This window comes from Felis catus, chromosome F1, assembly GCF_018350175.1.
Source record: "Felis catus isolate Fca126 chromosome F1, F.catus_Fca126_mat1.0, whole genome shotgun sequence".
Classification (NCBI taxonomy): Eukaryota; Metazoa; Chordata; class Mammalia; order Carnivora; family Felidae; genus Felis; species Felis catus.
In genome coordinates this window covers 28,898,857-28,920,916 of record NC_058384.1, presented here as the reverse complement: position 1 = coordinate 28,920,916, position 22,060 = coordinate 28,898,857, and the positions used below count along the sequence as shown (strand labels likewise).

Genomic DNA, 22,060 nt, shown 5'->3' with positions numbered 1-22,060 from the left:
GACGAAGAATGCATGGCAGGCATAAAACCTCATATCTATGTCCTAAATTACATATTTAAAAATAAGTAGACACCTAGTGCGCAGCATTAAGAATGTTCGCCAGCCCGCACAATTCCGCCGGCTGTAGGTGAAAGACCACACTCTCCTAATCAGCCGGGCCGGTTCCTACTTTCTTGCGGAAATAGCGGTTCCAAAAGGCCTTCAGACTCTGCAAGAGCACGTGGGCTCCGCCTCCCCACAACAACAAAAAAACACTGTAACTCCGGTGCCGGCAGGTCGGGTGGTGAGGACTTGATTTTTAAATCCGTCCGAAAGAACCAATCAGAGCGACCGTCCGAGTGCGCGGAAGCCGATTGGTTTGTAGCTACTTACGGCAACCAATAGGCGTGGAAGTAAGTTCCGTCGGTCCCGGAAGGGGGCGAATCGAAAACGGGTGGCGACCGCGGGCAGTTTGAATTGGAACCTGGGCTGAAACCCGCGGAGGCTGCGCCGGAATCCGACTCTCCCACGGGTCGTCTTTCTCTCCCCGCCAGCAAGGTGAGTGTCCTGCGTGGGTCGTGGCTTCGGCTGCAGGCCTGGGGGAGCGGCTGACTTTCTGTCCGAGGACCCGCGATCCCGCAGGCATGCGCGCTCCCTGGCCCAGGGGATGTAGCGGTCCACCCCCTCCCACCTGACGGGACCGGAGGATCAGCCTGGCCGGGGTGAGGTTTTTAGGGCCGCTCTGCTCCTGGGAAAGCTGTGCTCGCACCACTGTCCGCAGACCCAGCTCGCTCACGAGCTCGCACTCTGGGGGATCGGTTTCCTCGTGATAAATGAATTATAAGGTAAATGAATTGGGGACCAGCAGGTATTTTCCTCGCAGCCGTCTACGTCCCCAGCCAGTGGCTTCTTGGGTTTTCATTTGCCCGGTGGGTTGGTGTGCCTGCTGCCTCTTGCGAGAGCATTTCTCCTGCCTTCCACTTTTATTTGGGCACGCTTGGGTGCCTGGCTCTGTTATGTTATGAGGACCCAGAAATAAACGACCTGAGTCCTATCCCTGAGCCTGGTCTAGAGGACTAGGCTGAGTGTTAACTCTTAGGCCTAGCCGTTGCTCTGTAGGCGGGGACTCCGCTTTCTTGTTGGAGTTGGGAGATTCTGATAAAGGGAAAGCGTGAAAATGGGCCTACAGTGCGTGTTTTGATTCGGGCATAAAGAGTGCCTTCCACATATTTAAGATAGAGCATTTTCTGCAAAATCCTCCTTACAGGAACCTTGACGTCTAGGGCTTTTCTTCAACTACCCACCCTCCTTTACACCTGTTGCTTCTTACATCTTAATCTGGAGATTTACAATTTTTTGTCATTTGCCCAGGGCTTGGGTAATGATTGTTGGTGATTGATGCCCTCATCTGTCAAAGTATGCTGTAATCAAAAGTAGCTTGGGTCTGATGATTGTTTTAACCACTTCCTTATAGCAGTATCTTAGATTTGGAAATGGAAAAGGATTCAACTTGCCAGTTTTCCTTCTGTTTATTTTCCTCATCTCTATCATCTTTCTAAATTGCTCCTTTTAATATTTTGTTGGTGATGGCATCTGGTGTAATGAGTTCAGTGGCTAGCATAACTGTTTAGGATAGTTATCATTGTGTGCCTCTGGGGTATTGTACTCCCATCCCCGAATGAGCAAGCTAGATTGAACTGAAGGAGAAGCCTATTGTGGCAGTATAAATTGTCCTTTGTTGGTGGAGAGGCATGAGATTTCTTTCAGCAGTTTTTGGGCAAATAGGAGTGGAGTTTAAGATGCTGCGTTCAAAGAATTGAGATCTGCAAAAAGAAAAAAAAAAGCTGGCAGAGAAAACACAGCTTTCCAAGAATTTTGCTTCTGTTTTTTAATTTTTTTTGAATGTCTTTTTTTTTTTTAGTCATTCCTAGTTCTTTTACCAACCGTTTATTAGTTCTGATAAAAAGTTTCATGGGTGAAGTCCATTGAAGCAAGACACTACAATGTTTGTGGATTTCATTTAGTAAAAGAGATTCTCACCTTGTTGCCCAAATAACTGGAAAATGAATGCTTTTCTTTCATTTAAGTTCTAGAGGCAAACGAATAAAGAACAATTACCATACTTTTCTTCCAGATGATTTAAATATCCTAAGATGTGGCCGAGAAGGAGGTAGGCCACTTCTCTCTTGGTACCACAGGCTGAAATATACAAATGAAGTGTTTTTGACAATAAATATAATAGCTAGCAGGTGTAGAACACTCATCAGGAAATATAGTACTGTTGTAAGCCTTTGGGAAGTCACCACCATTATTATCCATATTTTACCAATGAAGAAACCAAGGCACAGAGCAGTTAAATAACATGCCCAAGGTCACACACAGCTGAGCTGGGATTTGAATCACTGAGTCTATATACTGGTTTCCTCATCAAGGTCTCTCTGGAGCATGTCTTTACTGCATTGTGCAATGACTCTAGCACTAATACGACACTCACTCTTTGTTCATTCATGCATTAGCTCAACACATAACTGCTTGGAAGGAGAGACCGGGTAGCTGTGTCATGAGAGACTATGACCAGGAGATATGACCAGGTTATGGATCTCCCCAGGGAAGGCTTCCCAGATGTGGCAATGATGTGAAGAGGGAAAGAAGAGCATTTGCAAAATAACTTATCATGAGTTTTATTTGTTTATAGGATCTATTTCACCTGAGACCTCATAGCAAAATACTCATGTTTTGTGTAATAAAAACAAATGGAGTGGCAGAAAGAAGGTAGCTCAGAAATGAAATCTGAGAAACAGGAAAAACAAAGCCAGGGAAACCGAACAAGCATCTTCTGTACTTCGCCATCAGTTATTGGTGGTCACCTTTCAGAGGATGGAGAAGACAGATGTTATACTTCCTTATCTTTTGAAATGTGAAGTTTTGCAACTCCTTAGAGACTCCCTAGTCTCTGAGACTTGTAAGTTTCCTTTTACTGTGTTAAGCCCAACAGTCTGCTTACTCTTTTCAGTTTACTTATAAATGCGAGAATAGTAAAGAAAGGAGAGCAAAATGAGCTGGGCTTTGGAAGAATGGAAAGAGGGCCTGCCTACGAGAGCGCTCCAGAAAATTCAAGAGCTGGAAGGACAGCTGGACAAATTGAAGAAGGAAAGGCAGCAACGGCAGTTTCAGCTTGAGACTCTGGAGGCCGCACTGCAGAAGCAGAAACAGAAGGTATCACTGAAACGCTGGTATTTAAACCTTGTCACGTATTTGAGCTTGGTCTGAAATTTCGAGAAAAACGATCATGCTGTCTTCAGGCGGTATTCCGCCCCTCTCCTTTTTTCAGTCATTTGTATTTTAATTGCCTCATTTTCTTCATCCTCTGTCATCATTTCTGCTTACCTGCTAAGATTCAGAGCTGCTGAGTTCCATTTTAACTCCGTTTGGGACCACACATTGGAAATTACTTTTGTACTCTGTACCCACATGGCCAGAATTCTCCAGCTCTGAATTTAGGGGCTAGTATTAGAGCCCTTTGCAGTCCAAATGGATATCACTTTCTGATAGTGGGCTTTTCACTTGGTATTCCCAGTCCTCTTCTCTTCTGGGCTAGAAAATGAAAACTTAGAGGTGCCTGGGTGGCTCAGTCGGTTAAGCATTTCTGCTCAGGTCGTGATGTCATGGTTCATGGGATCGAGCCCCACGTAGGAGCTCGGAGCCTGCTTGGGATTTTCTCTCTCCGTCTCTCTCTGCCCTTCCCTCGTGCTCTCTTTCTCTCAAAATAAATAAACTTAAAACAAAATAGAAAATGAAAATTTAAACTGTTTCTTCCTTACCTCTGCATGAGCCAACAAGGTAGTGGTATAGTCACTGCTTCTAAAACGTCTTCACTAGTGGGAGAATTTTTACAATAACTGAGTTTAGCAGCCAGACTTTGGTTTTTTTTTTTAATTTTTTTTTTCAACGTTTATTTATTTTTGGGACAGAGAGAGACAGAGCATGAACGGGGGAGGGGCAGAGAGAGAGGGAGACACAGAATCGGAAACAGGCTCCAGGCTCTGAGCCATCAGCCCAGAGCCTGACCCGGGGCTCGAACTCCTGGACCGCGAGATCGTGACTTGGCTGAAGTCGGGACGCTTAACCGACTACGCCACCCAGGCGCCCCAGCAGCCAGACTTTGAAATGAATTGCTAAGGGAGGTTTATAGGGTTTATTTTTGATTTTGTTATCTTGAAAGGACATTAAAGCCTCCCTTTCTAGGAAAGGTACGTGTGTAGCCCTGACCAAAGATAATGTAACCCATGACTTTGTAGAACTTTTCTGTCTATAGGCTACCAAGTGGGGTCATTTAAAATTTCTATGTTCTTCGTGAAGCACTGACATGCGCATTATAGCAACCACATCTCAGAAACATTGGTTGTCAGTGTTGAGCTCAGATTTACAAATAATGCTTGGTAGAGTCACAAAGTAAGAGACCCGTTTCTTTCTGCACAATCTCCATTAGGTTGAGCATGAAAAAACTGAGGGTGCAAACCTAAAAAGGGAGAACCAGAGCTTGATGGAAGTATGTGAGAATCTGGAGAAGACCAAGCAGAAAATTTCTCATGAACTTCAAGTCAAGGAGTCACAAGTGAATTTCCAAGAAGGACAACTGAACTCCAGCAAAAAACAAATAGAAAAACTGGAACAGGAACTGAAAAGGTAATTTTTTTGAACGGTATTTTTATGGATATCATTTATATGTGTTCGTCAGGTGCATTTTTATCTTTTCCTTTAATGATACAATTATGAATTGCAGTTTTTTCCCCCAGTGGAATAAACAATGATTTGAGGAAAAGTAATTCTTCTGTACTTCCTATCGTCACATGGCTTAGTACTATATAAATTTGTTAAATGGCTTTTTGCTTATTCATTTCTTTGTTCAGGATATGTTTATTAAGCTGTCTCATGTGCAAGACACTGTGTTTGTTACTGGGTGGTATAATAAATAACGCCAAATCTCTCAACAGTGAGTACTAAAAAGGTGGAGGGGAGTGAAAGCATGGCTAATACTGATGGCTTCTGTTTCCTCTGAGTAGAAAAGCTGTTGCGAGAATAAGAGAGAGAAGTAAGGGGTTTTAGAAGGACCTGGGAACACTCAGGGTCTAGCTGAGATTGGAGTCTAGGAGTTGATAGTGAGACCCATCTATAGAGTTGTACACTTTTTATTTCCCCGTCAGCATCTGCGATATAAATGCTAAGAATGTGAATGGGAGGTTTGACTTAGGGTTATTTTCAGCCAGGGTCATGGGATAGGAGACAATGGATAATTGAGGCTGCTGCGAAGAGAGTGGTTAAAATCCTGTGCCACGGAATCTAGGCTGGAGAGGGAAGGGAGCAAACTCAAGAAGAGCTTCCTACTGAGATCCCCATCTTCCATCTGAAGCATTACATAACCGATTTGCCAGTTTCCGTGCCATATTTAAGCACTAAAAAATGGTGCTTTTGACTTCTTTACCATTAAAAATAAATCCTCAAACAACTTGAGACATCAGTCAAAATAAATCTAGTGGGACCTAAATGCTAGCTTATAAATGATACCTTTTCGTTTTAATAGTGGAATTTGGTCAAAATAGCAAGGAGTAATACAGACTGGAAGCAAAATGGACTTTAGTAGATTGCCCCATTGTTGATTCTGCTAATACACACCCAGAAATTTTTTTTTAAATGTTTTTTTATTTGAAATAACTTTTTTTTTAAAGTTTATGTATTTTTGAGAGAGAGAGAGAGAGCCCGAGACAGTGTGCCCGCAGGGGAGGGGCAGAGAGAGAGAGAAACCAAGAATCCCAAGCAGGCTCCACACTGTCATGGCAGAGCCTACATGGGGCTCAGTCCCAGGAACCATGAGATCATGACCTGAGCCAAGATCAAGAGCTCAACTGACTAAGCCACCAGGTGCTCTTGAAATAACTTTAGGTTTACAGAAACAGTAGTTAATATCCAATATAACCAAAGCATAATGACCGAACCAGAAATCAACATTGGTTCAATGCTATTAACTAAACTATAGGCCTTATTAGCATTTCACTAGTTTTTCCGGTAATGTCCTTACCAGGATCTGATGCAGGATCCCACATTACATTTAGTTGATGTTGTCTTAGTCTCTTTCTAAGCTGTGACAGTTTCTTGCCTTTTGTGTCCTTGCAGCTGTTGACAGGTTAACTCGTCAGCTCTTTTGTAGAATAGTCCTCAATTTGGGTCTCTCTGTTGTTCTTCTCACTGATTATATCAGGGGTTTCAGCAATGCCATGGTTCATATTTTGCGCTAGATGGTTCTTTTGGACTAGATGTGGAAGGCTGTCCTGGGCACTGTAGTGTCCTTAATAGCATCCCTGGCCTCTACCTACTAGATTCCGGTAGCACCTATCCCATCTGCAAGTTTTGACAATCAGAAATGTCGTTAGGCATTGCTAAATGTCTTTTGGGAGGACAAAATCATTGTGGATTGAGAACCACTGGGTCCGATTGAGGTTATGAATTTTGGGTGAGAATACCACAGAAGTGATGATGTTTCTGTTTCAGCATATACTATCAGGGTAACATAATTTAACATGACTTTTACTCTGATTACCTGGCTAAGGTATTGTCTGGGTTTCTGGGAACCCAGAATAGTAACTGGGAAGTTACTATTTTCCCCTTTGTAATTAATAAATATCTTGATACCAAGGAATTTGTTTTTCCTAACATAACTGCAATAATCTTAATCCTACCTACCTCTCAAACATATTTTTGAAAGTTCAGACATTTTGCAATGACTCTGATTTGTCTTCCTGTGAAGAGAACTTAGGTGCACAGAAATCTTTTTATAATTTTGTTTCCTATCCATACCTAGAAGTTGCATGTTAGAATGATAAATCATTTCTATTTCACTGAGTTTCTTGTTTGTTGTCTGCTGTACCAACCTCTGTGAGAACAGGGACCTTGTCGATCTTATCACTGTGCCCCATGCACCTGGCAGTGGTAGGCCCTCAAATATTTGTCAAATGAATAAATGAATGAAAGATAGGCAGTTGCTTTTGAAAAACAGGTGCTAGAGAAGTTGGAAGTTGATTTCAGAAGGCCAGAATAGTTTTCTCTGAAAGCACGTTTTGGCTGCTGGTTTTAGAAATACTGGTTTTCATAATTTAGACAGAAATGTTTATATTTCTAATATTTTAGATAAACATACTTTTGTATACATTTCTCTATTTTACTGCAAAGTGACATTTGATAGCGGTACTTGCAGATACAAAGTGCTCAGAGTTGTGCGTGACACCTAGCACCCTGGTAAATGTCAACATTATCATTAGTTGTTACAGTCGCCATTGTCACCATTGTGGGATTAGGACAGCACATTTAGTTTAAGAGTATTCTTATTATGGGATGCCTGGGTGGCTCAGTGGATTGAGTGTCTTGACTCTTGATTTCAGCTCAGGTCATGATCTAGCAGTTCATGAGTTCGTGCCCCGCATTGAGCTCTGTGCTGACAGCTCAGAGCCTGCTTGGGATTCTCTCTCTCCTCTCTCTGCCCCTCCTCGGCCTCTCTCTCTCTCTCTCTCTCTCTCTCTCTCTCTCTCTCTCTGTCTCAAAATAAACTTTAAAAAAAAGTATTCTTATTATCTATGACATAGGTATAAATGTTTATAAATGTTTATAAACTAACCTTGAGACTATAAAAACTATGAAGAGTACAATTGTCTATAATGTGACAACTATAAACTACAAAAACTCATGAATGTATTTTCAAATTCTCATTGGTAACCTTCAAGTACAGGACAGAAACTTATTTTTTCCATCAGCGGCCACTGATTAGGTTTCAGGAAGGTCTCAAACACGTTAGGTTTGAACCATTTGAAATGTTGGTCAAAAACTGTTGAGTATTGATGATCTCATACAGAAAATCATTTAGTGCTTTTTTTTGGTGGCAATTTGTGTTTTGTTTTTTTTTCCATAGGAAATAGGAGGAGTAAAGGTTTATAGAAATAGTAGAAGGGCATACTTTTATTTAGTATTTATAATAAATACACTCTTTTAAAAAATGAACATAGGGAAAGGGGGATGACACGTGAATTTGAGGGGGAAAGAAACACCCGATTTTACAAGATTCTTTAAAATTCATCTCTGGGGTGCCTGGGTGGCTCAGTCAGTTACGTGTCGACTCTTGATTTAAGCTTGGGTCATGATCTCACTGTTTGTGGGTTCAAGGCCCACATCAGGCTCTGCACTGATGGTGCAGAGCTAGTTTGGGATTCTCTCTCTCTCTCTCTCTCTCTCTCTCTCTTTCTCAAAAAAATAAACTAAAAAATTTTTTTTCTTAAATTCATCTCTAGAATTGCCAAACTTGTTACACCTTTGGTAGTCTATAGATCTGGACTATTCCTTGTGGTAGTGGCTAGCTACAGGTGGCTATTAAGCACTTGAAATGTGACTATTACAAATTGAGTAGTGCTATAAGTATATAATGCACACCAAATTCTGAAGGTTTGGTACAAGGAAATGTAAAATAATAGTATTTTGTATTAGTCAATAATTAGTATTGACTACAAGTTGAAGTGATAGTATGTTGAAAATACTGAGTTAAATATAAAACTAAGACTAAATTCATTTTTTCTTATTGCTCTTTTCATGTTAGTAGAACCTTTTCTACTGAATGGTGCTGTTACCTACCATAAGCTCAAATGTGATGATTTGATTTGCTGAGTAGTCCTTTTCAGTCCAGACATTGTTTCTTCCTTCTCAGATTGAGTTTGGAACTGGGTGGAGCCAGGGCACTGGGGCACTTTCTTTACTGCTTTCTTCACACCTTATGTGTAGCCAACAGTCCACAAGAGACTGTTGCATGCAGGTCGATAGCCATTCTATACTAGCCATTCTATACGGTGTTCATTTCGTTTCTTGTGTTGAGCTGAAATCACAAATGTTACAGATTTGCAAGATCTGAGGCTTCTATTCCCTTAGGCTGTCTGATCTGAAAGGTGTTCAGAACGGGATATACAGTGTATAGCTTCCTATTTCTTTGTGACGGTTTCCAGCCCTGTCTTCTCTAGATGCACTACGTTAACTGGGATTTTTGTGTCTATGTTTTTAAAGTGTCATAAAATTCATGGCAGGTATTTGTAAGGTTTTTGTAATGATTTCACATCACAAGTGATGTCATTCGGTTTCATGATTTGAGCTCATGCTTCGGCGACACCAGTTTCTTTCGATGTTTCTGAAGTTCTGGGGTGTTTGGGGGGTTTGTTTGTTTGTTTTAATATTCCTATGTCTTTCTTTGGCTTAGAATACAAAATTTGCTCAGAATATATCCCCAGCCTCCCAACTCTGTTACCATAGTGGTTTTTACAGATCTTCATTATAGCCTTTATACCACTGGAATTCTTGGTTCATATTTCTGTTTCCCTGACCACACTGAGTGCCTTTGACGCCTGGGGCTGAGTCTGTCACATGAGTTAGTTCTTATTAAATGTCTGTTGGGTACATGTAGTGCTGAAGAATTCTTAGAGGGATGGGTTTTTTGTAAGTTTATCACTCTCTGGGAGCGTAGTGCTGGCATTCTGTAGCATTTGCTCTGATGTGGCATCCTCTTGGGTCCTTTTCGAACAGGTGTAAATCTGAACTTGAAAGAAGCCACCAAGCCGCACAGTCTGCAGATGCCTCTCTGCATCCGTGCACTACACCACAAAAAATTTTTGCAACTCCACTAACACCAAGTCAACATTACAGTGGTAAGGATTTTTTCCCTTCATAGCTCTTTTATTGGGATTTTAATTTGGGCAAAGAAATCAATTAATTCATCTTTGAATTCAACTTTAATTTGAGCATTAAAAAAAAACTTTAATTTGGGCATTGCATGGGCAATATATCCATTTGTGTATTTGTTGAGCCATACTGAGCCACCAGGTAAGCCTTCAAACTTTTTATTATCCTGCAGTGTGTTTTAAAAGTAATTCAGGTTGAGAGTATTCAAAGCACCTATGTCTCTATAATTTGATACTTGAGTAATTTGATCAGCGTCTGTTGTCCAAACCCAAATGTTCTGTTTACTTCGTGTACCAAGCAAGATATTCACTTCTAGACTATTGTGATGATTGTTCATCTGTGAATTCCTTTATGAAATCAGTGGCCGAAGTCAAACTGTTTCTCATTGTCTTTGTTTAGGCTCCAAATACGAAGATCTAAAAGAAAAATATAATAAAGAAGTTGAAGAACGAAAAAGATTAGAGGCAGAGGTTAAAGCCTTGCAGGCTAAGGTAAGTTAATTATGGGCCTCACGATAGAGTATGTGGTTGAAGAAACAGTACTTTGATATACAGAAATACGAGGTTAGAGAAAAATCTGGTGTACGTAGAGCTCAACACATTTTTCTTACACTGAGAAGATAAAGTGCTGGCTCATTACGTTAGTTGTAATCACTGTTCGGTTTTAAAAACAAGTAGGAGTGAAAAAATAGAGTGGGGAGATCAGTTTATCCCTAGACATCAGATGTTCATCAAATTCTATAGAAACTGTAACCATATAATTATTTCCCTGTTAAGATCTAATGGTAAGGAGAGGTTAGGAGCAGAGTCATTCCAGACGCTCTGTCTGGCTTTATCACCCGGAGGCCATTGCTTCATATTCATTCCTTATGGAATGTGGGGATTGCCACGGGGGACATGGGGTTTGAAGGTCATTATTTATGAAGTGTTTATTTCGAGGAGAATGTTATTAAGGTAATCTCCCCATTCCTGTTAAATAAGTTGCTGACCAGGGTATTAAATTCCATTTTGGTAAATAAACAGGTGGGCAAAGAGATTTAATGTCAACAAAAGAAACAAAATACAGGTATTAGAAACCCCTGCTTTTAGCTTAGGGACTGACCCCCAAAGTACTTGGTATCTGTAGAACTAACTTTACTGTCTCTGTTTGTGTGATGTTATTTGCTAAAAAAAAGAAAAAAAGAAAACAACAACAACAAAATTCCAGTTTTGCACCTCATGTTGCAAACTTATGTTTCTGCTAAACATAAGAACTCCGTGAGATGGGACAATTCAGCAAAGAGTTTAAGGGTGAATTTATAAGTAGATACCTTAAATGTTGAGGGCCAAAAGGTACCTGTTAGAGCTTTAACAATTTTAATTATTTTCCTGCCTCTAAGCCTTTTTTGGAGGTCATTAGGATTCTGATATATAGCAAAGGTGTTGCTTCTCAAGATGAATAAAAATTCAACAGTAATTTTCTGGTTTGTCTTAGAAATATCATGTGCTTTGTTATCCAGTCCAGTCCAGTCATTGGTACCCATTCTTCTGACATTGATGCCCAGAGGTTTTTGGTGGAAGAATTCGAGTCTCTACAAACAGGAAACCTCTCCCTGTGGCAAGAAAAGCTTTTGTTATAAAGAATTTAATGCAGCATCTATGGTCATATCTTGATATTTGTCAGAACAGAGGCAGAGAGAAGAACAAAAGAAGTAGATAAAGGGAATTAAGAGTACATTTGTTTGAGGAACACTAAGGAATATATAGAATCGTTGAATCCTTGTACACCTGAAACTAATAAAACACTGTATTCTTGAATTAAAAAAAATTCAAAGCAGTAGCAAATCCACAAATGTGTAATATATAATATAAAACACCTGATACGTCATTTTTTTTGGAGTGGTATGGTAGAAAGTGAGATTCTTGAAAGAGTTCTTTAGATTAATATTTAATTTTGATTCTCTTTGTGCAAAGCTACAGGGGGAAGCGACCAAGGACAGGCATAGGAAAACCGAATTTCAGAATTCAAATGGTAGTGAATACTCACTTGTATTTAATGGAGTATATGAGGGATGCAAAATAAATATAAAAGTGGAACCCATCTTAATAGATTGGAACTCAGATGGTAGTGGCTTAACCCTTTAATGCTAAAGTCTAACCATTAGAAATTTCCTTCACTGGATATTGGCACTTAATGGTTCCCTTGACTCGATGAACATTCTTTGTTGGTACACAGTGGAAGTGTTAACTTCTTGGTATTTTGTCTTTATGTTCTATCTGAAAATGAATAGCATTGAATATTGAGAAGTCTAAAGGGCTCTAAAGAGTTTCTATCTTTACAGAAGGTGAGTCAGGCTATTCCTCAAAGTACAATGAACCACCGGGACATTGCACGGCATCAGACTTCATCATCCGTGTTCTCATGGCAACAAGAAAAGACCCCTAGCCGGCTTCCGTCGGGTGCACTGAAAACTCCAATTAGGAGAGATTTCTCTGCATCTCCTTTTTTTGGGGAACAAGAGATGACTCCAAGTAGATCAACTTTGCAAACAGGGAAAAGAGATGCGAGTAACAGTTTCTGTGATAATTCTAGCAATTCTCATCTTTTGGATCAATTAAAAGCCCAGAATCAAGGTAACTTTTTCAGCTAAATTAAGTTGAAAGGAAATTTTCCTAAGATCATTTCAGAGGTGATTCCAGATGTTTCTAGTCCTAAGAAGTGCTCATGTATTTCGTTGGACACGTTGGAAGCAAGCACCTCAGTCTGGTGATGGGAAATACTATTTTGGGTTAAAAGATACCACAATTTTCGAGTACACTTTTATTTGTACTAAAAAGCTGGTGCCTCAAAGCCTTCAAAAGTAGGCTGAGTGGCTTTGTCTTTCCAGAAGTAGGGTCAGTAGGTTGATTTCAGTTGACCCTCCCCAGGCTTCTCATCTGACTTTCTTTTGTGGCCCCTGGAACAAGCCTGTGGTCGGCCCGGCTTTGGGCAGAGGTGAGGCGTGTGCTCTGCACTGCCAGGTAGTCCATATGGGAGCAAACCTGTAACCTTGGCCATGGCTCCACGCTACAGCTGACAGCCAAGGGTACCAGGTGGTGTTTTGGAGTCTACTCTGCAGACTCTGATAATTTCCAGTGCTATGATATATTGAAAATCACCGTCAATGTTCACTGGTGAGAATTGTCCCACTGCCAGTGTCTTTGGAGCCAATATTGTGTGTATGTAGGGAAAAAAATGAAAAAAAAAATTATTAATTTTGGCAGTATAGGAGGTTCATACTGTCTTGATCTTCACTGGAGGTAAAGCTACCAGAGAACATGGGAGTGTGATTTTTTTACTGCTTAGCACTCATTTGCATATGATATGAGCACAAAACAAATATTAGTTCACCAGTATATAAAAATCAAGTGGTAGTTTTAATGTAGGGTATTATATGGGATGCACTTTTTGCAGCCTCAGGTACTTTTCACGATTTTTAGAAAACCGTTTTCTTTCCCAAGTTTCTCTGAAAACATCAGAAAATTTGTTTCCCCTGCTTCCTATGGGATATTAGAATACGAATGACAATAGAGACTAACCATTAAAATTAAATCCAATTAAAGTAGCTTCCATGTGTAACATGAATCGATTGATATTTGTCCCACCAAAGGTTTCAGAGCAGAGTAATAACATAAATGACACCATCTGAATTTAGATGTAAATTTTTGGTGAAAAATACATATTAATTAAAGTGTGGACTTTGTGGTTTAAGAGCTAAGGAGCAAGATTAGTGATTTGGAACTACGTCTGCAAGGACAAGAAAAAGAAACGAAAGGCCACGCGAGTAAATGTCAAGAACTCCAACTCCAACTGGAGAAAGCAAAAGTGGAATTAATGGAAAAAGAGAAAGTTTTGAATAAAAATAGGGATGAACTCGTGAGAATGACAGCACAGTACGACCAGGCATCAACCAAGGTACTGGACTTTTCATGAGTTCTTGAAAACCTACACTTTGTCATATAATTCTTTGGAAATTTTTTTCATACACTTAAATTTCTGAAATAAATGTTAGTAACGAGCCTCATTAATACATACTAGGCAGTATTGGTGCAATTGAACTAGTAAGTTCTTTTTAGAGCTGGGTAAGTGTGGGGTCCAATCTAGATGCACGATTTCCCAGCAAAGTGGCTTGGGCTAGTTGCTGATTTCTTTTCCATCTCAGAGGGTGCAGGAGAATAAAGGTTATGTATATACAGCACCTGACACATACAAGAGGCAACTAAGTAATGGAGCTTTAAAGAGGTTTAGAAGGAACGATAGAATTTAATTGATCTGGGGTGCCCGCCTGGGCGGCTCAGTCAGTTAGCATCCAACTCTTGGTTTCGACTCAGGTCATGATCTTCTAGTTCGTGAGTTCAAGTACCACATTGGGCTCTGTGCTGACAGTGTGGAGCCTGCTTGGGATTCTCTCTCTCCCTCTCTCTCTGCCCCTTCTCTGCTTGCTCTCTCACTCTTTCTCTAAAAATAAATAAACTTTTTTAAAAAATTTAAAAAAAAAAAGAATTTAATTGATATACTTTTTTTTTTAATGTTTATTTTGAGAGAGAGAGAGAGAGAGAGAGAGAGAGAGAGAAAACGTGAGTAGGGGAGGGGCAGAGAAAGAGAGGGAGAGAGAGAATCCCAAGTAGGCTCTGCACCATCACCGTGCAGAGTCCAACCTTGAGATCATGACCTGAGCCGAAATCAAGAGCCAGATGCTTAACTGACTGAGCCACCTCGGTGCCCCTAATTGATCCACTTTTGGATCCAACATACATACTCCTGCCATTGAATCTCAAGGTTCCACTTAAGGCCAACTTTCTTAGCGTGTTTGAGGGTGTTTTGTTGTTGTGGTTGTTGCTTTGTCCCCAGTCCATCAATAGTGGTTTTTTATTTATTTATTTATTTATTTATTTATTTATTTATTTATTTATTTATTTATTTATTAAATTCGTTCATTCACGGATTCATTTGATTTGTTGTTGACTGTTTGTTGAATGTCAGACACTGTTCTGGACCTGGGGATGAAGCAGTGAGAAAATAGAAAGCACTGCGTTTGGGAAGCTTCATCCTAATGTTGGATGTAACATAAATATAGAGTCACATAGATAATATGGTCAATGGTGACAAGTGTAGAGAAAAATGAATTCTCTTCTAGGACCAACTGATTATTTGGCGCTTCCTGAACCCAGTCTTTATCTGGGTCCAGCGTTTTGCTCACATTTGCCTTTCTGCCTGGCACACTCTCCTCTTGGAATATTCTTGACATGTTCCTCAGCCCGTATGCAACTTCCTTCATCTTTTAATGCAGTGAGATCTTTTCTCCTGGCATCCCCCTTAACACCCTTTTATTGTCGTTACCTGTGTCCTAGCCCTTTGGGTTCCCACACTTGGCTAATTGTCAGAATGACAGAGAAACTTGCAGAATTAATCCTGTTAGACCCATGTCTGATGTGGGCCCAAAGAACTTACTTTTAATAAACTCTCTAGATATTTCTAAGGCAGTAGGTAAGAACCTCTGTTGTAGGTAGACTTACATCTTCTGTTGCTCTCCTGAAGGCAGGTTCATTCGTCTTTTTTCTTTTCTTTTCTTTTCTTTTCTTTTCTTTTCTTTTCTTTTCTTTTCTTTTCTTTTCTTTTCTTTTCCTTTCTCTTTCTTTTCTTTTCTTTTATTTCTTTCTTTCAAAATTATTTAAAGGTAATTATAGATTCACATGTACTCGTATAGAATAATAGCTTGTTAATAAGGCGGGTTACGTTGCTCACTTTTCAAATATTTGAACGAACCTTGTATCCTTGGAATAAACCCTACATAGCCATGGTGTATAATTCTTTTTATACATTTCTGGATTTTACTTGCTAATAATTTGTGAGAATTTTAGTATTTATATTCATGAGGGATATTGGTCAGCTGTTTTCTATTTTTGTTCTGTCTTTCTCTGGTATTTGTATCAGAGATCATACTAGCTTCATAAAATGAACTGGGAAGTGTTCCCTCCTATTTTTTGGAAGAGATTATGTAGAATCGGTGTTATTTCTCTCTCTTAAGATATCCATGACTTGCAAAAAAAAGAAAGAATTGGTGTTCTTTCTTTCTTTATATGTTTGGTAGAATTCTCCATGAAACCATCTGGGCCTGGAGATTTTTGGGGAGGAGTTTTAAAATTACAAATTTAATTTTAAAAATAGTTATATAGCTATTAAAATTATTTAATTCATATTTGATGAGTTGGGGTAGTTTGTGTTTTTAGAGGAAATGGTCCATTTTATCCAAATTTTTAAACTTATAAATGTAGTTATTTGTAGTATTTTCTTATCCTTTTGATGTTGGTAGGTCAGGTGATATTCTCTGATTCTTTTTTTGTTCTTAATTTTTTTACTATTATTATGTTTATTTATTTTGAGAGAGAGAGACACACACACACAGAATGCAAGTGGGGGGTGGGGACAGAGAGGGAGACAGAATCTGAAGTAGGCTCCAGGCTCTGAGCCTTCAGCACAGAGCCTGCTACGGGGCTCAAACACACGAGTGTGAGATCGCAACCTGAGCAAAGTCGGACGCTCAACCAACTGAGCCACCCAGGCACCCCTTATGGTCTCTGTTTCTGATAGTGATTCTTCTCTTGTTTTCTCTTTGTCAGTTTTGCTAGAGATATGTCAATTCAGTCAGTAACAACAATAAAATTTGTCAATTTGTTGATCTTTTATTGATCTTTCCAAAGAATCAGCTCTCTGGTTCATTTATTTTCTCTATTATTTTTCTTTTTTCAACTGTATTCATTTTTACTCTGGTATTTCCCTCTGCTTGCTTTAGGTTTATTTTGCTCTTATTTTTCTAAGTTGTTGAAGTAAGGAGCTTAGATTATTGATTTGAGGCTTTTCTTTTCCAGTGCAGGCATTTAATGCTATAAATTTCCCTCCATACTACCTCAATTGTGTCCTACAAATTTTGAGGTATTGTATTTTAATTTGTATTTAATTACAACGTATTTTTATTTTGTATTTTTAAAAGTTTTTTAAAAGTGTTTTTATGTTTATTTTTTGAGGGGGGAGGGGCAGAGAGAGAGGGAGACACAGAATCTGAAGAAGGCTCCAGCTCCGAGCTGTCAGCACAGAGCCCAATGTGGAGCTCAAACCCATGAACCATGAGATCCTGACCTGAGCTGAAGTCAGACGTTTAACTGACTGAGCCACCCAGGCACCCCACAATTCAACGTATTTTTAAAACATTTTCCTTGACACTTCCTCTTTGCTTCATGGATTACTTAGAAATACCTTGTTCAGCTTCCAAGTGGTTAGAGATTTTTTTTCTTTTTGTTATTGATTTCTAATTTGATTCCATTGTGTTCAGAGAAGATACTCTATGATTTCAGTTCTAAGTTTGTTGAGGCTTGTTTTATGGCATAAGACAGTGGTCTGTTTTGGTGTATGTTTCATGCAGTTGAGGGAAAAATATATATATATTGTGTTGTTGGGTGGAGTGTTCTAAAATTATCCTTAGCCCCAAATCATCTGTTGGTTGATGGTGTTGTTGAGTTCTTCCATATTTTTGTTGGTTTCCTGTCTATCAATTGTTGAAAGAAGGATGGTGAAAGTCTTCCGTAATTGTTGATTTATCTATTTCTCCTGTCAGTTCTATCAGTTTTTGCTTCACATATCTTATAGCTCTGTTGTTTGGCGCATGCACATTTAGGATTGCTATGTCTTTGTGGACTGACCCTTACCATTATAGAATAGCCCTCATTGTCTCTGGTAATTTTCTTTATTCTGAAGTCTACTCTTTCTGATATTAACGTAGCACTCTACCTTTCCTTTAATGTTTGCATGATGTATTTCTTTTTACTTTCAGCCTATCTTTTTATTATTATATTTGAGGTGAGTTTTGCAAAGACAGCGTATAGTTGGGTATATTTGTTTAAATCCACTCTTCCCACATCTGTGTTTTAATTAGCATATTTAAACCATTTACATTTAATGTAACCATTGATGTATCATGGCTTAAAACTGATATCTTATTTTTTGTTTTCTATTTCTTTTTCATTTTGTTGTTTCCTTTTTGCCTGTCTTCCTGTGGGTTATTTGAACATATTGTATAATTTCTAATACTTTTGGATGTATTTTTTTGTAGAGCTATAGTGACTGTTCCGGATATTACATTATATATACACACAATTTATCAGCCTATTGGTGTTGTCACTTAAGCAGCTCTAATGGATTACAGAAAATTTACTGCTCTTTTTATCCTTTTACCTTTGCCCATTTATAACACAATTTTCCTAAGTGTTTACCTACGTATAGAACCACATCAGACAGTGCTATATTTTTTGCTTTAACTGTCAAACATAACTTAGAAAACTGGAGAAGAGAAAGAAAGCCTATTATTTATACCAATGTTGTTGCTTACCTTGTTTTTCCTTCTTACCCAATTCCTTTCAAGTTTCCTTCTTTCATCATTTCCTTTTTGTTTAGAGAACTTCTTTTAACCATGCTTTTAGGCTACACATTCTAGTTTTTCTTTTTGTTACTGCATCCTGGAAGTTATTTCTTCAGGATATACGGATTCTGGGTTGACAGTTCTTTTCTTTCAGCACCATCATGTTTTTCCCTTGGGTCCTAAAGTCCCTAGTTGCACAATCTTCTCTCCTCTTAGAGCTTTCTTTCATTTGTCCAGGGTTTTGAATTGTTCTCAACGGGAGGAATAGGGAAATGTACCTCTATTCTTACTTGATGTGGTAGTCCAGGTTCATTTTTAGACATTCTCCTAGTGCAGTGCTTTGCAGAGATACTGTTGATAAATATTGATTCAGTGCGTGAGGATGCAGTGGAGGGTCAATGGGATCATAATCTACCTTGACCCATATATTTATTCACTTTGTGCAATCTGAGTTTATAGTCTTTGTCTCAAAGACTTGGATTTGAGCCCTGACTCTGCCACATCCCAGTTGTTTTGCTTTTGAGTTCTGAGCCTCCGCTGTCTAATCAATAAAATGGTGTTAATAATGCCTGTGTCATAGGATTGTTGTAAAGCATGAGATAATTTTTAGGGGAGCCTGGGTGGCTCAGTCAGTTAAGCCTCCAACTTAAGCTCAGATCATGGTCTCCCAGTTCGTGGGTTCAAGCCCTGTGTTGGGCTCTGTGCTGACAGCTTGGAGCCTGGAGCCTACTTCAGATTCTGTGTCTCCCTCTCTCTCTGCCCCTCCCCTGCTCGTGCTCACTCTCTCTCTCTCTCTTCCTCTCTCTCTCTCAAAAATAAATAAACATAAAAAAATTTAAAAAAAAGAATGAGATAATTTTTATAAAGGCTTAGCCTAGTGTGTGGCACATGGTGAGTTTATAATAACATATTATTATTACATGGAGTTCCTTGTCAGTTAAGCTTCTTTTCAGTTGCCTATCTGCCAACTCAGGCTTTCCTATATATCAGAATTATACCTACTCTATTATACTTTGTCTTACTGGTTTTGGTATGACAGGATCACTGAATCTTTGTTCTATCTAACGTATTTGGTAGGGTTTCTTCTTACCGGATCGTGAATTAAAACTTTTGACTAGGACAGTGCTCAGAACTTAGCTCTGACTTTCTATTAGAAATTTCCTCCAGGTTCTTAAGACCCATTCATTCAATGCTTTCTGGCTTCCTTTTTTTCCAGTGACCTACAAATCCACCTAGCTGAAAATTCAGTGTACCTTTCTCCCTCTTGCCTATTAGCATTGTATAACCTAGTCAAATGTGTTGCTAGTCAAATTATGTTTGGTTTTTGCTCTTCCCTGGTCTACCATTAGAATTACCCAGTAAGTAAAATGGAGCTAATTCAATCAAAATCAATACCATGTTCTTTGAACCTATGCTGTGTCTAGTACACTTCTTTTCCAAGTATTTGCAATCTGTGTGAGGTACAAAGTTTGAGCTCAAGTAGAAATATTGAGGCTGGCAGCAAACCTGGAGTTCAGCACTCACATTTCACAGATGAAAGCTGAGGCCCCGGGGTCTTAAATGAGTGCCCAGGGTCACACACTGCATATTTTCAAGGATTTCAGCCCTGGGCACAATTTTAGAATATTATGGAACATTCGTGACACCTAGTGGTCAGCTACTATTACGTGGATTATGCGTCATCAATATCGGAATGTCATTAGAAAATTTTAAATAAGATCTAAGTATCTTCTAAACGCTCTTTTTTAACCTACTCCTGTAGTGAGAGTTGTTGATTCTGAGAGGGTAGTGGGATGTGTTGCAGTTTGAAGGAGGGCCAGCAGAGGGCACCAGGGGTTCATTCATCTCTGTCTTGTATGGGTTTTTTTCCCTAGCCACGGTCAACCACCAACATTGGGACCATCGTTTGGGCAATGATTTTTATCGGAGTTGTTTCCTGCTGCATCCCCAGTGCCTAGCAGGGTGCTTGACATATAGTAGGCTCTCAATAAATATTTGTTGGATTCATATTTATTATCATCATCATCATCATCATTTTTTTTTTTAAGTTTATTTGTTTTGAGAGAGACAGAGATAGTTTGAGCCAGGGAAGGGCAGAAAGAGAGAGAATGCCAAGCAGGCTTCGCGCTGCCAGCTCTGTGGCCCAATGCGGGGCTCAAACCCATGAACTGTGAGATCATGACCTTAGCTGAAATTAAGGCTCAGGTGCTTTACCGACTAAGCCACCCAGGCACCCCCTTATTTATTATTTTTATAAATACTTTCTATAATCTTTTTCCTTGGGGATTTAAAGATTCAAGAACAGTAAAGATAGTGACAAAGGTGTCTTAATGTCTAAGGCAGTGGATTAATTTGTACCACTGGCTCAGTATTTTTCTTTTGAATTTGGTATATTTAAAGTTCTGATAGTTGCGGGGCGCCTGGGTGGCTCAGCCGGTTAAGCACTGACTTCGGCTCAGGTCATGATCTCACAGGTTCGTGAGTTCGAGCCCCACATCCGGGCTCTGTGCTGACAGCTCAGAGCCTGGAGCCTGCTTTGGATTCTGGGTCACCCTCTCTCTCTGCCCCTCCCCTATGCGCTCCCTCTCTCAAAAATAAACATTAAAAAAAATTTAAAGTTCTGATAGTTGCAAAATCATTTAGTCATTAATGACCAGCTTTGGTCCTTTCATCTTTGGTTAGTTAATAATTGGTGTCTGACTGGTCTTCTGGCAAAGTATTATGTCATGCTTTCTTTTCCTCCAATTTCTCTGTTAAATTTCTAATATTTCTTTTTTTTTTTTTTTTTTAATTTCTGAGAGAGGAGGGGAGGGTGAGAGTGAGAGGGAGACACAGAATCCAAAGCAGGCTCCAGGCTCTGAGCTGTCAGCACAGAGCCTGATGTGGGGCTTGAACCCACGATTCGGGAGATCATGACCTGAGCCGAAGTCGGACGCTTAAGTGACGGAGTCACCCAGGCGCCCCATATATTTCTAATAGTTCTGGATGAGACTCTAATGAGTCTCAGAAAAATACTTTAGAAGCGATATTTGCCAAATACTGGCACATTTCTTTTAGACCAGGGAGTTCTCCCCCACCCATATGAAGTGTTCTTATTCTTCCCTGGAAATTTGGAGTTGTTTTGTAGGGCATTTTAGGGATTTGAACACCATGGGGAAGATTCAAAGGAACAAAACTTGATGATTTAAGACCATTTTATTCCAGTTTAATTTTAGAAGGGCATCCTAAGTTTTGATTTAGCCATCCTAAATTGGCTATGTACAAAGGCAAAAAGACTGTTCTTTGTGTTATTTATGGCAGCTTGGTTAAAAACAGTTGTGATATTCTCTGGAGTGCTGTGAACCTTCAGAATTTAAAATGGCACAGTGAGAGCCTTGTGGAAAGAAGTATTTTAATATTTGAAGTTTCCCGCAAAATCTTATGCTTGAAACAGACTGTCATATGAAGGTGATGGGTACCCTCCGATTATTTTACAGCTTCTAAATGACACAGGTCAACATCATTGCACTTGAACCTCTCATTTCCATGCAACAATGTTAGATGAATCTTTATTCAGACACACATATTTCTTCTTTCATAGTTCGAATTATGGAGTATTTATTTAAATGGTCTAATACTTTACATCCTCTCTAATATTTCCCAAATACAAGCATTATGTGTGCTAACATAAATATAGTGGTTTTCGTAATTGCTGATCATTCCATTATTTTTTAAATTATTTTTTTAACGTTTATTCATTTTTGAGAGACAAAGAAAGACAGAGTGTAAGTGGGGGTGGGGCAGAGAGAGAGGGAGACACGGAATCTGAAGCAGGCTCCAGGCTCCGAGCTGTCAGCACAGAGCCTGACGTGGGACTTGAACCTGTGAACCACGAGATCGTGACCTGAG

General features: G+C 39.4%; 1 protein-coding gene and 2 long non-coding RNA genes across 9 annotated transcripts in view; 1 reads left to right on the top strand and 2 right to left on the bottom strand.

Moving 5' to 3' along the window:
* Positions 1–323, bottom strand: part of LOC109495636 — a 36,827-nt gene extending 36,504 nt beyond the window's left edge. For all 5 annotated transcript variants that reach the window (XR_006591425.1, XR_006591423.1, XR_002151178.3 and 2 more), the window contains exon 1: positions 74–323. This is a non-coding gene — a long non-coding RNA (uncharacterized LOC109495636). The remainder of the gene's footprint in view (positions 1–73) is intronic.
* Positions 324–403: 80 nt separating this feature from the next.
* Positions 404–22,060, top strand: part of CENPF (centromere protein F) — a 61,553-nt gene continuing 39,896 nt past the window's right edge. For 2 of the 3 annotated variants that reach the window (XM_045048431.1, XM_006942776.5), the window contains exons 1-7: positions 404–537; positions 2,993–3,195; positions 4,469–4,665; positions 9,586–9,707; positions 10,141–10,232; positions 12,062–12,353; positions 13,472–13,674. In XM_045048431.1, coding sequence (XP_044904366.1) covers positions 3,034–3,195; positions 4,469–4,665; positions 9,586–9,707; positions 10,141–10,232; positions 12,062–12,353; positions 13,472–13,674 — 1,068 coding nt within the window. In that variant the 5' untranslated portion in view covers positions 404–537; positions 2,993–3,033. Of the gene's footprint in view, positions 538–687; positions 825–2,992; positions 3,196–4,468; positions 4,666–9,585; positions 9,708–10,140; positions 10,233–12,061; positions 12,354–13,471; positions 13,675–22,060 lie in introns of those variants that run through there. The other variant, XM_019821799.3, reaches the window with a different exon arrangement.
* Positions 9,737–19,794, bottom strand: LOC123382696. The gene is made up of 3 exons (XR_006591428.1): positions 19,697–19,794; positions 11,077–11,332; positions 9,737–10,157 (listed from the first exon to the last, which is right to left on the bottom strand). It is a non-coding gene; the product is annotated as an uncharacterized LOC123382696 (long non-coding RNA).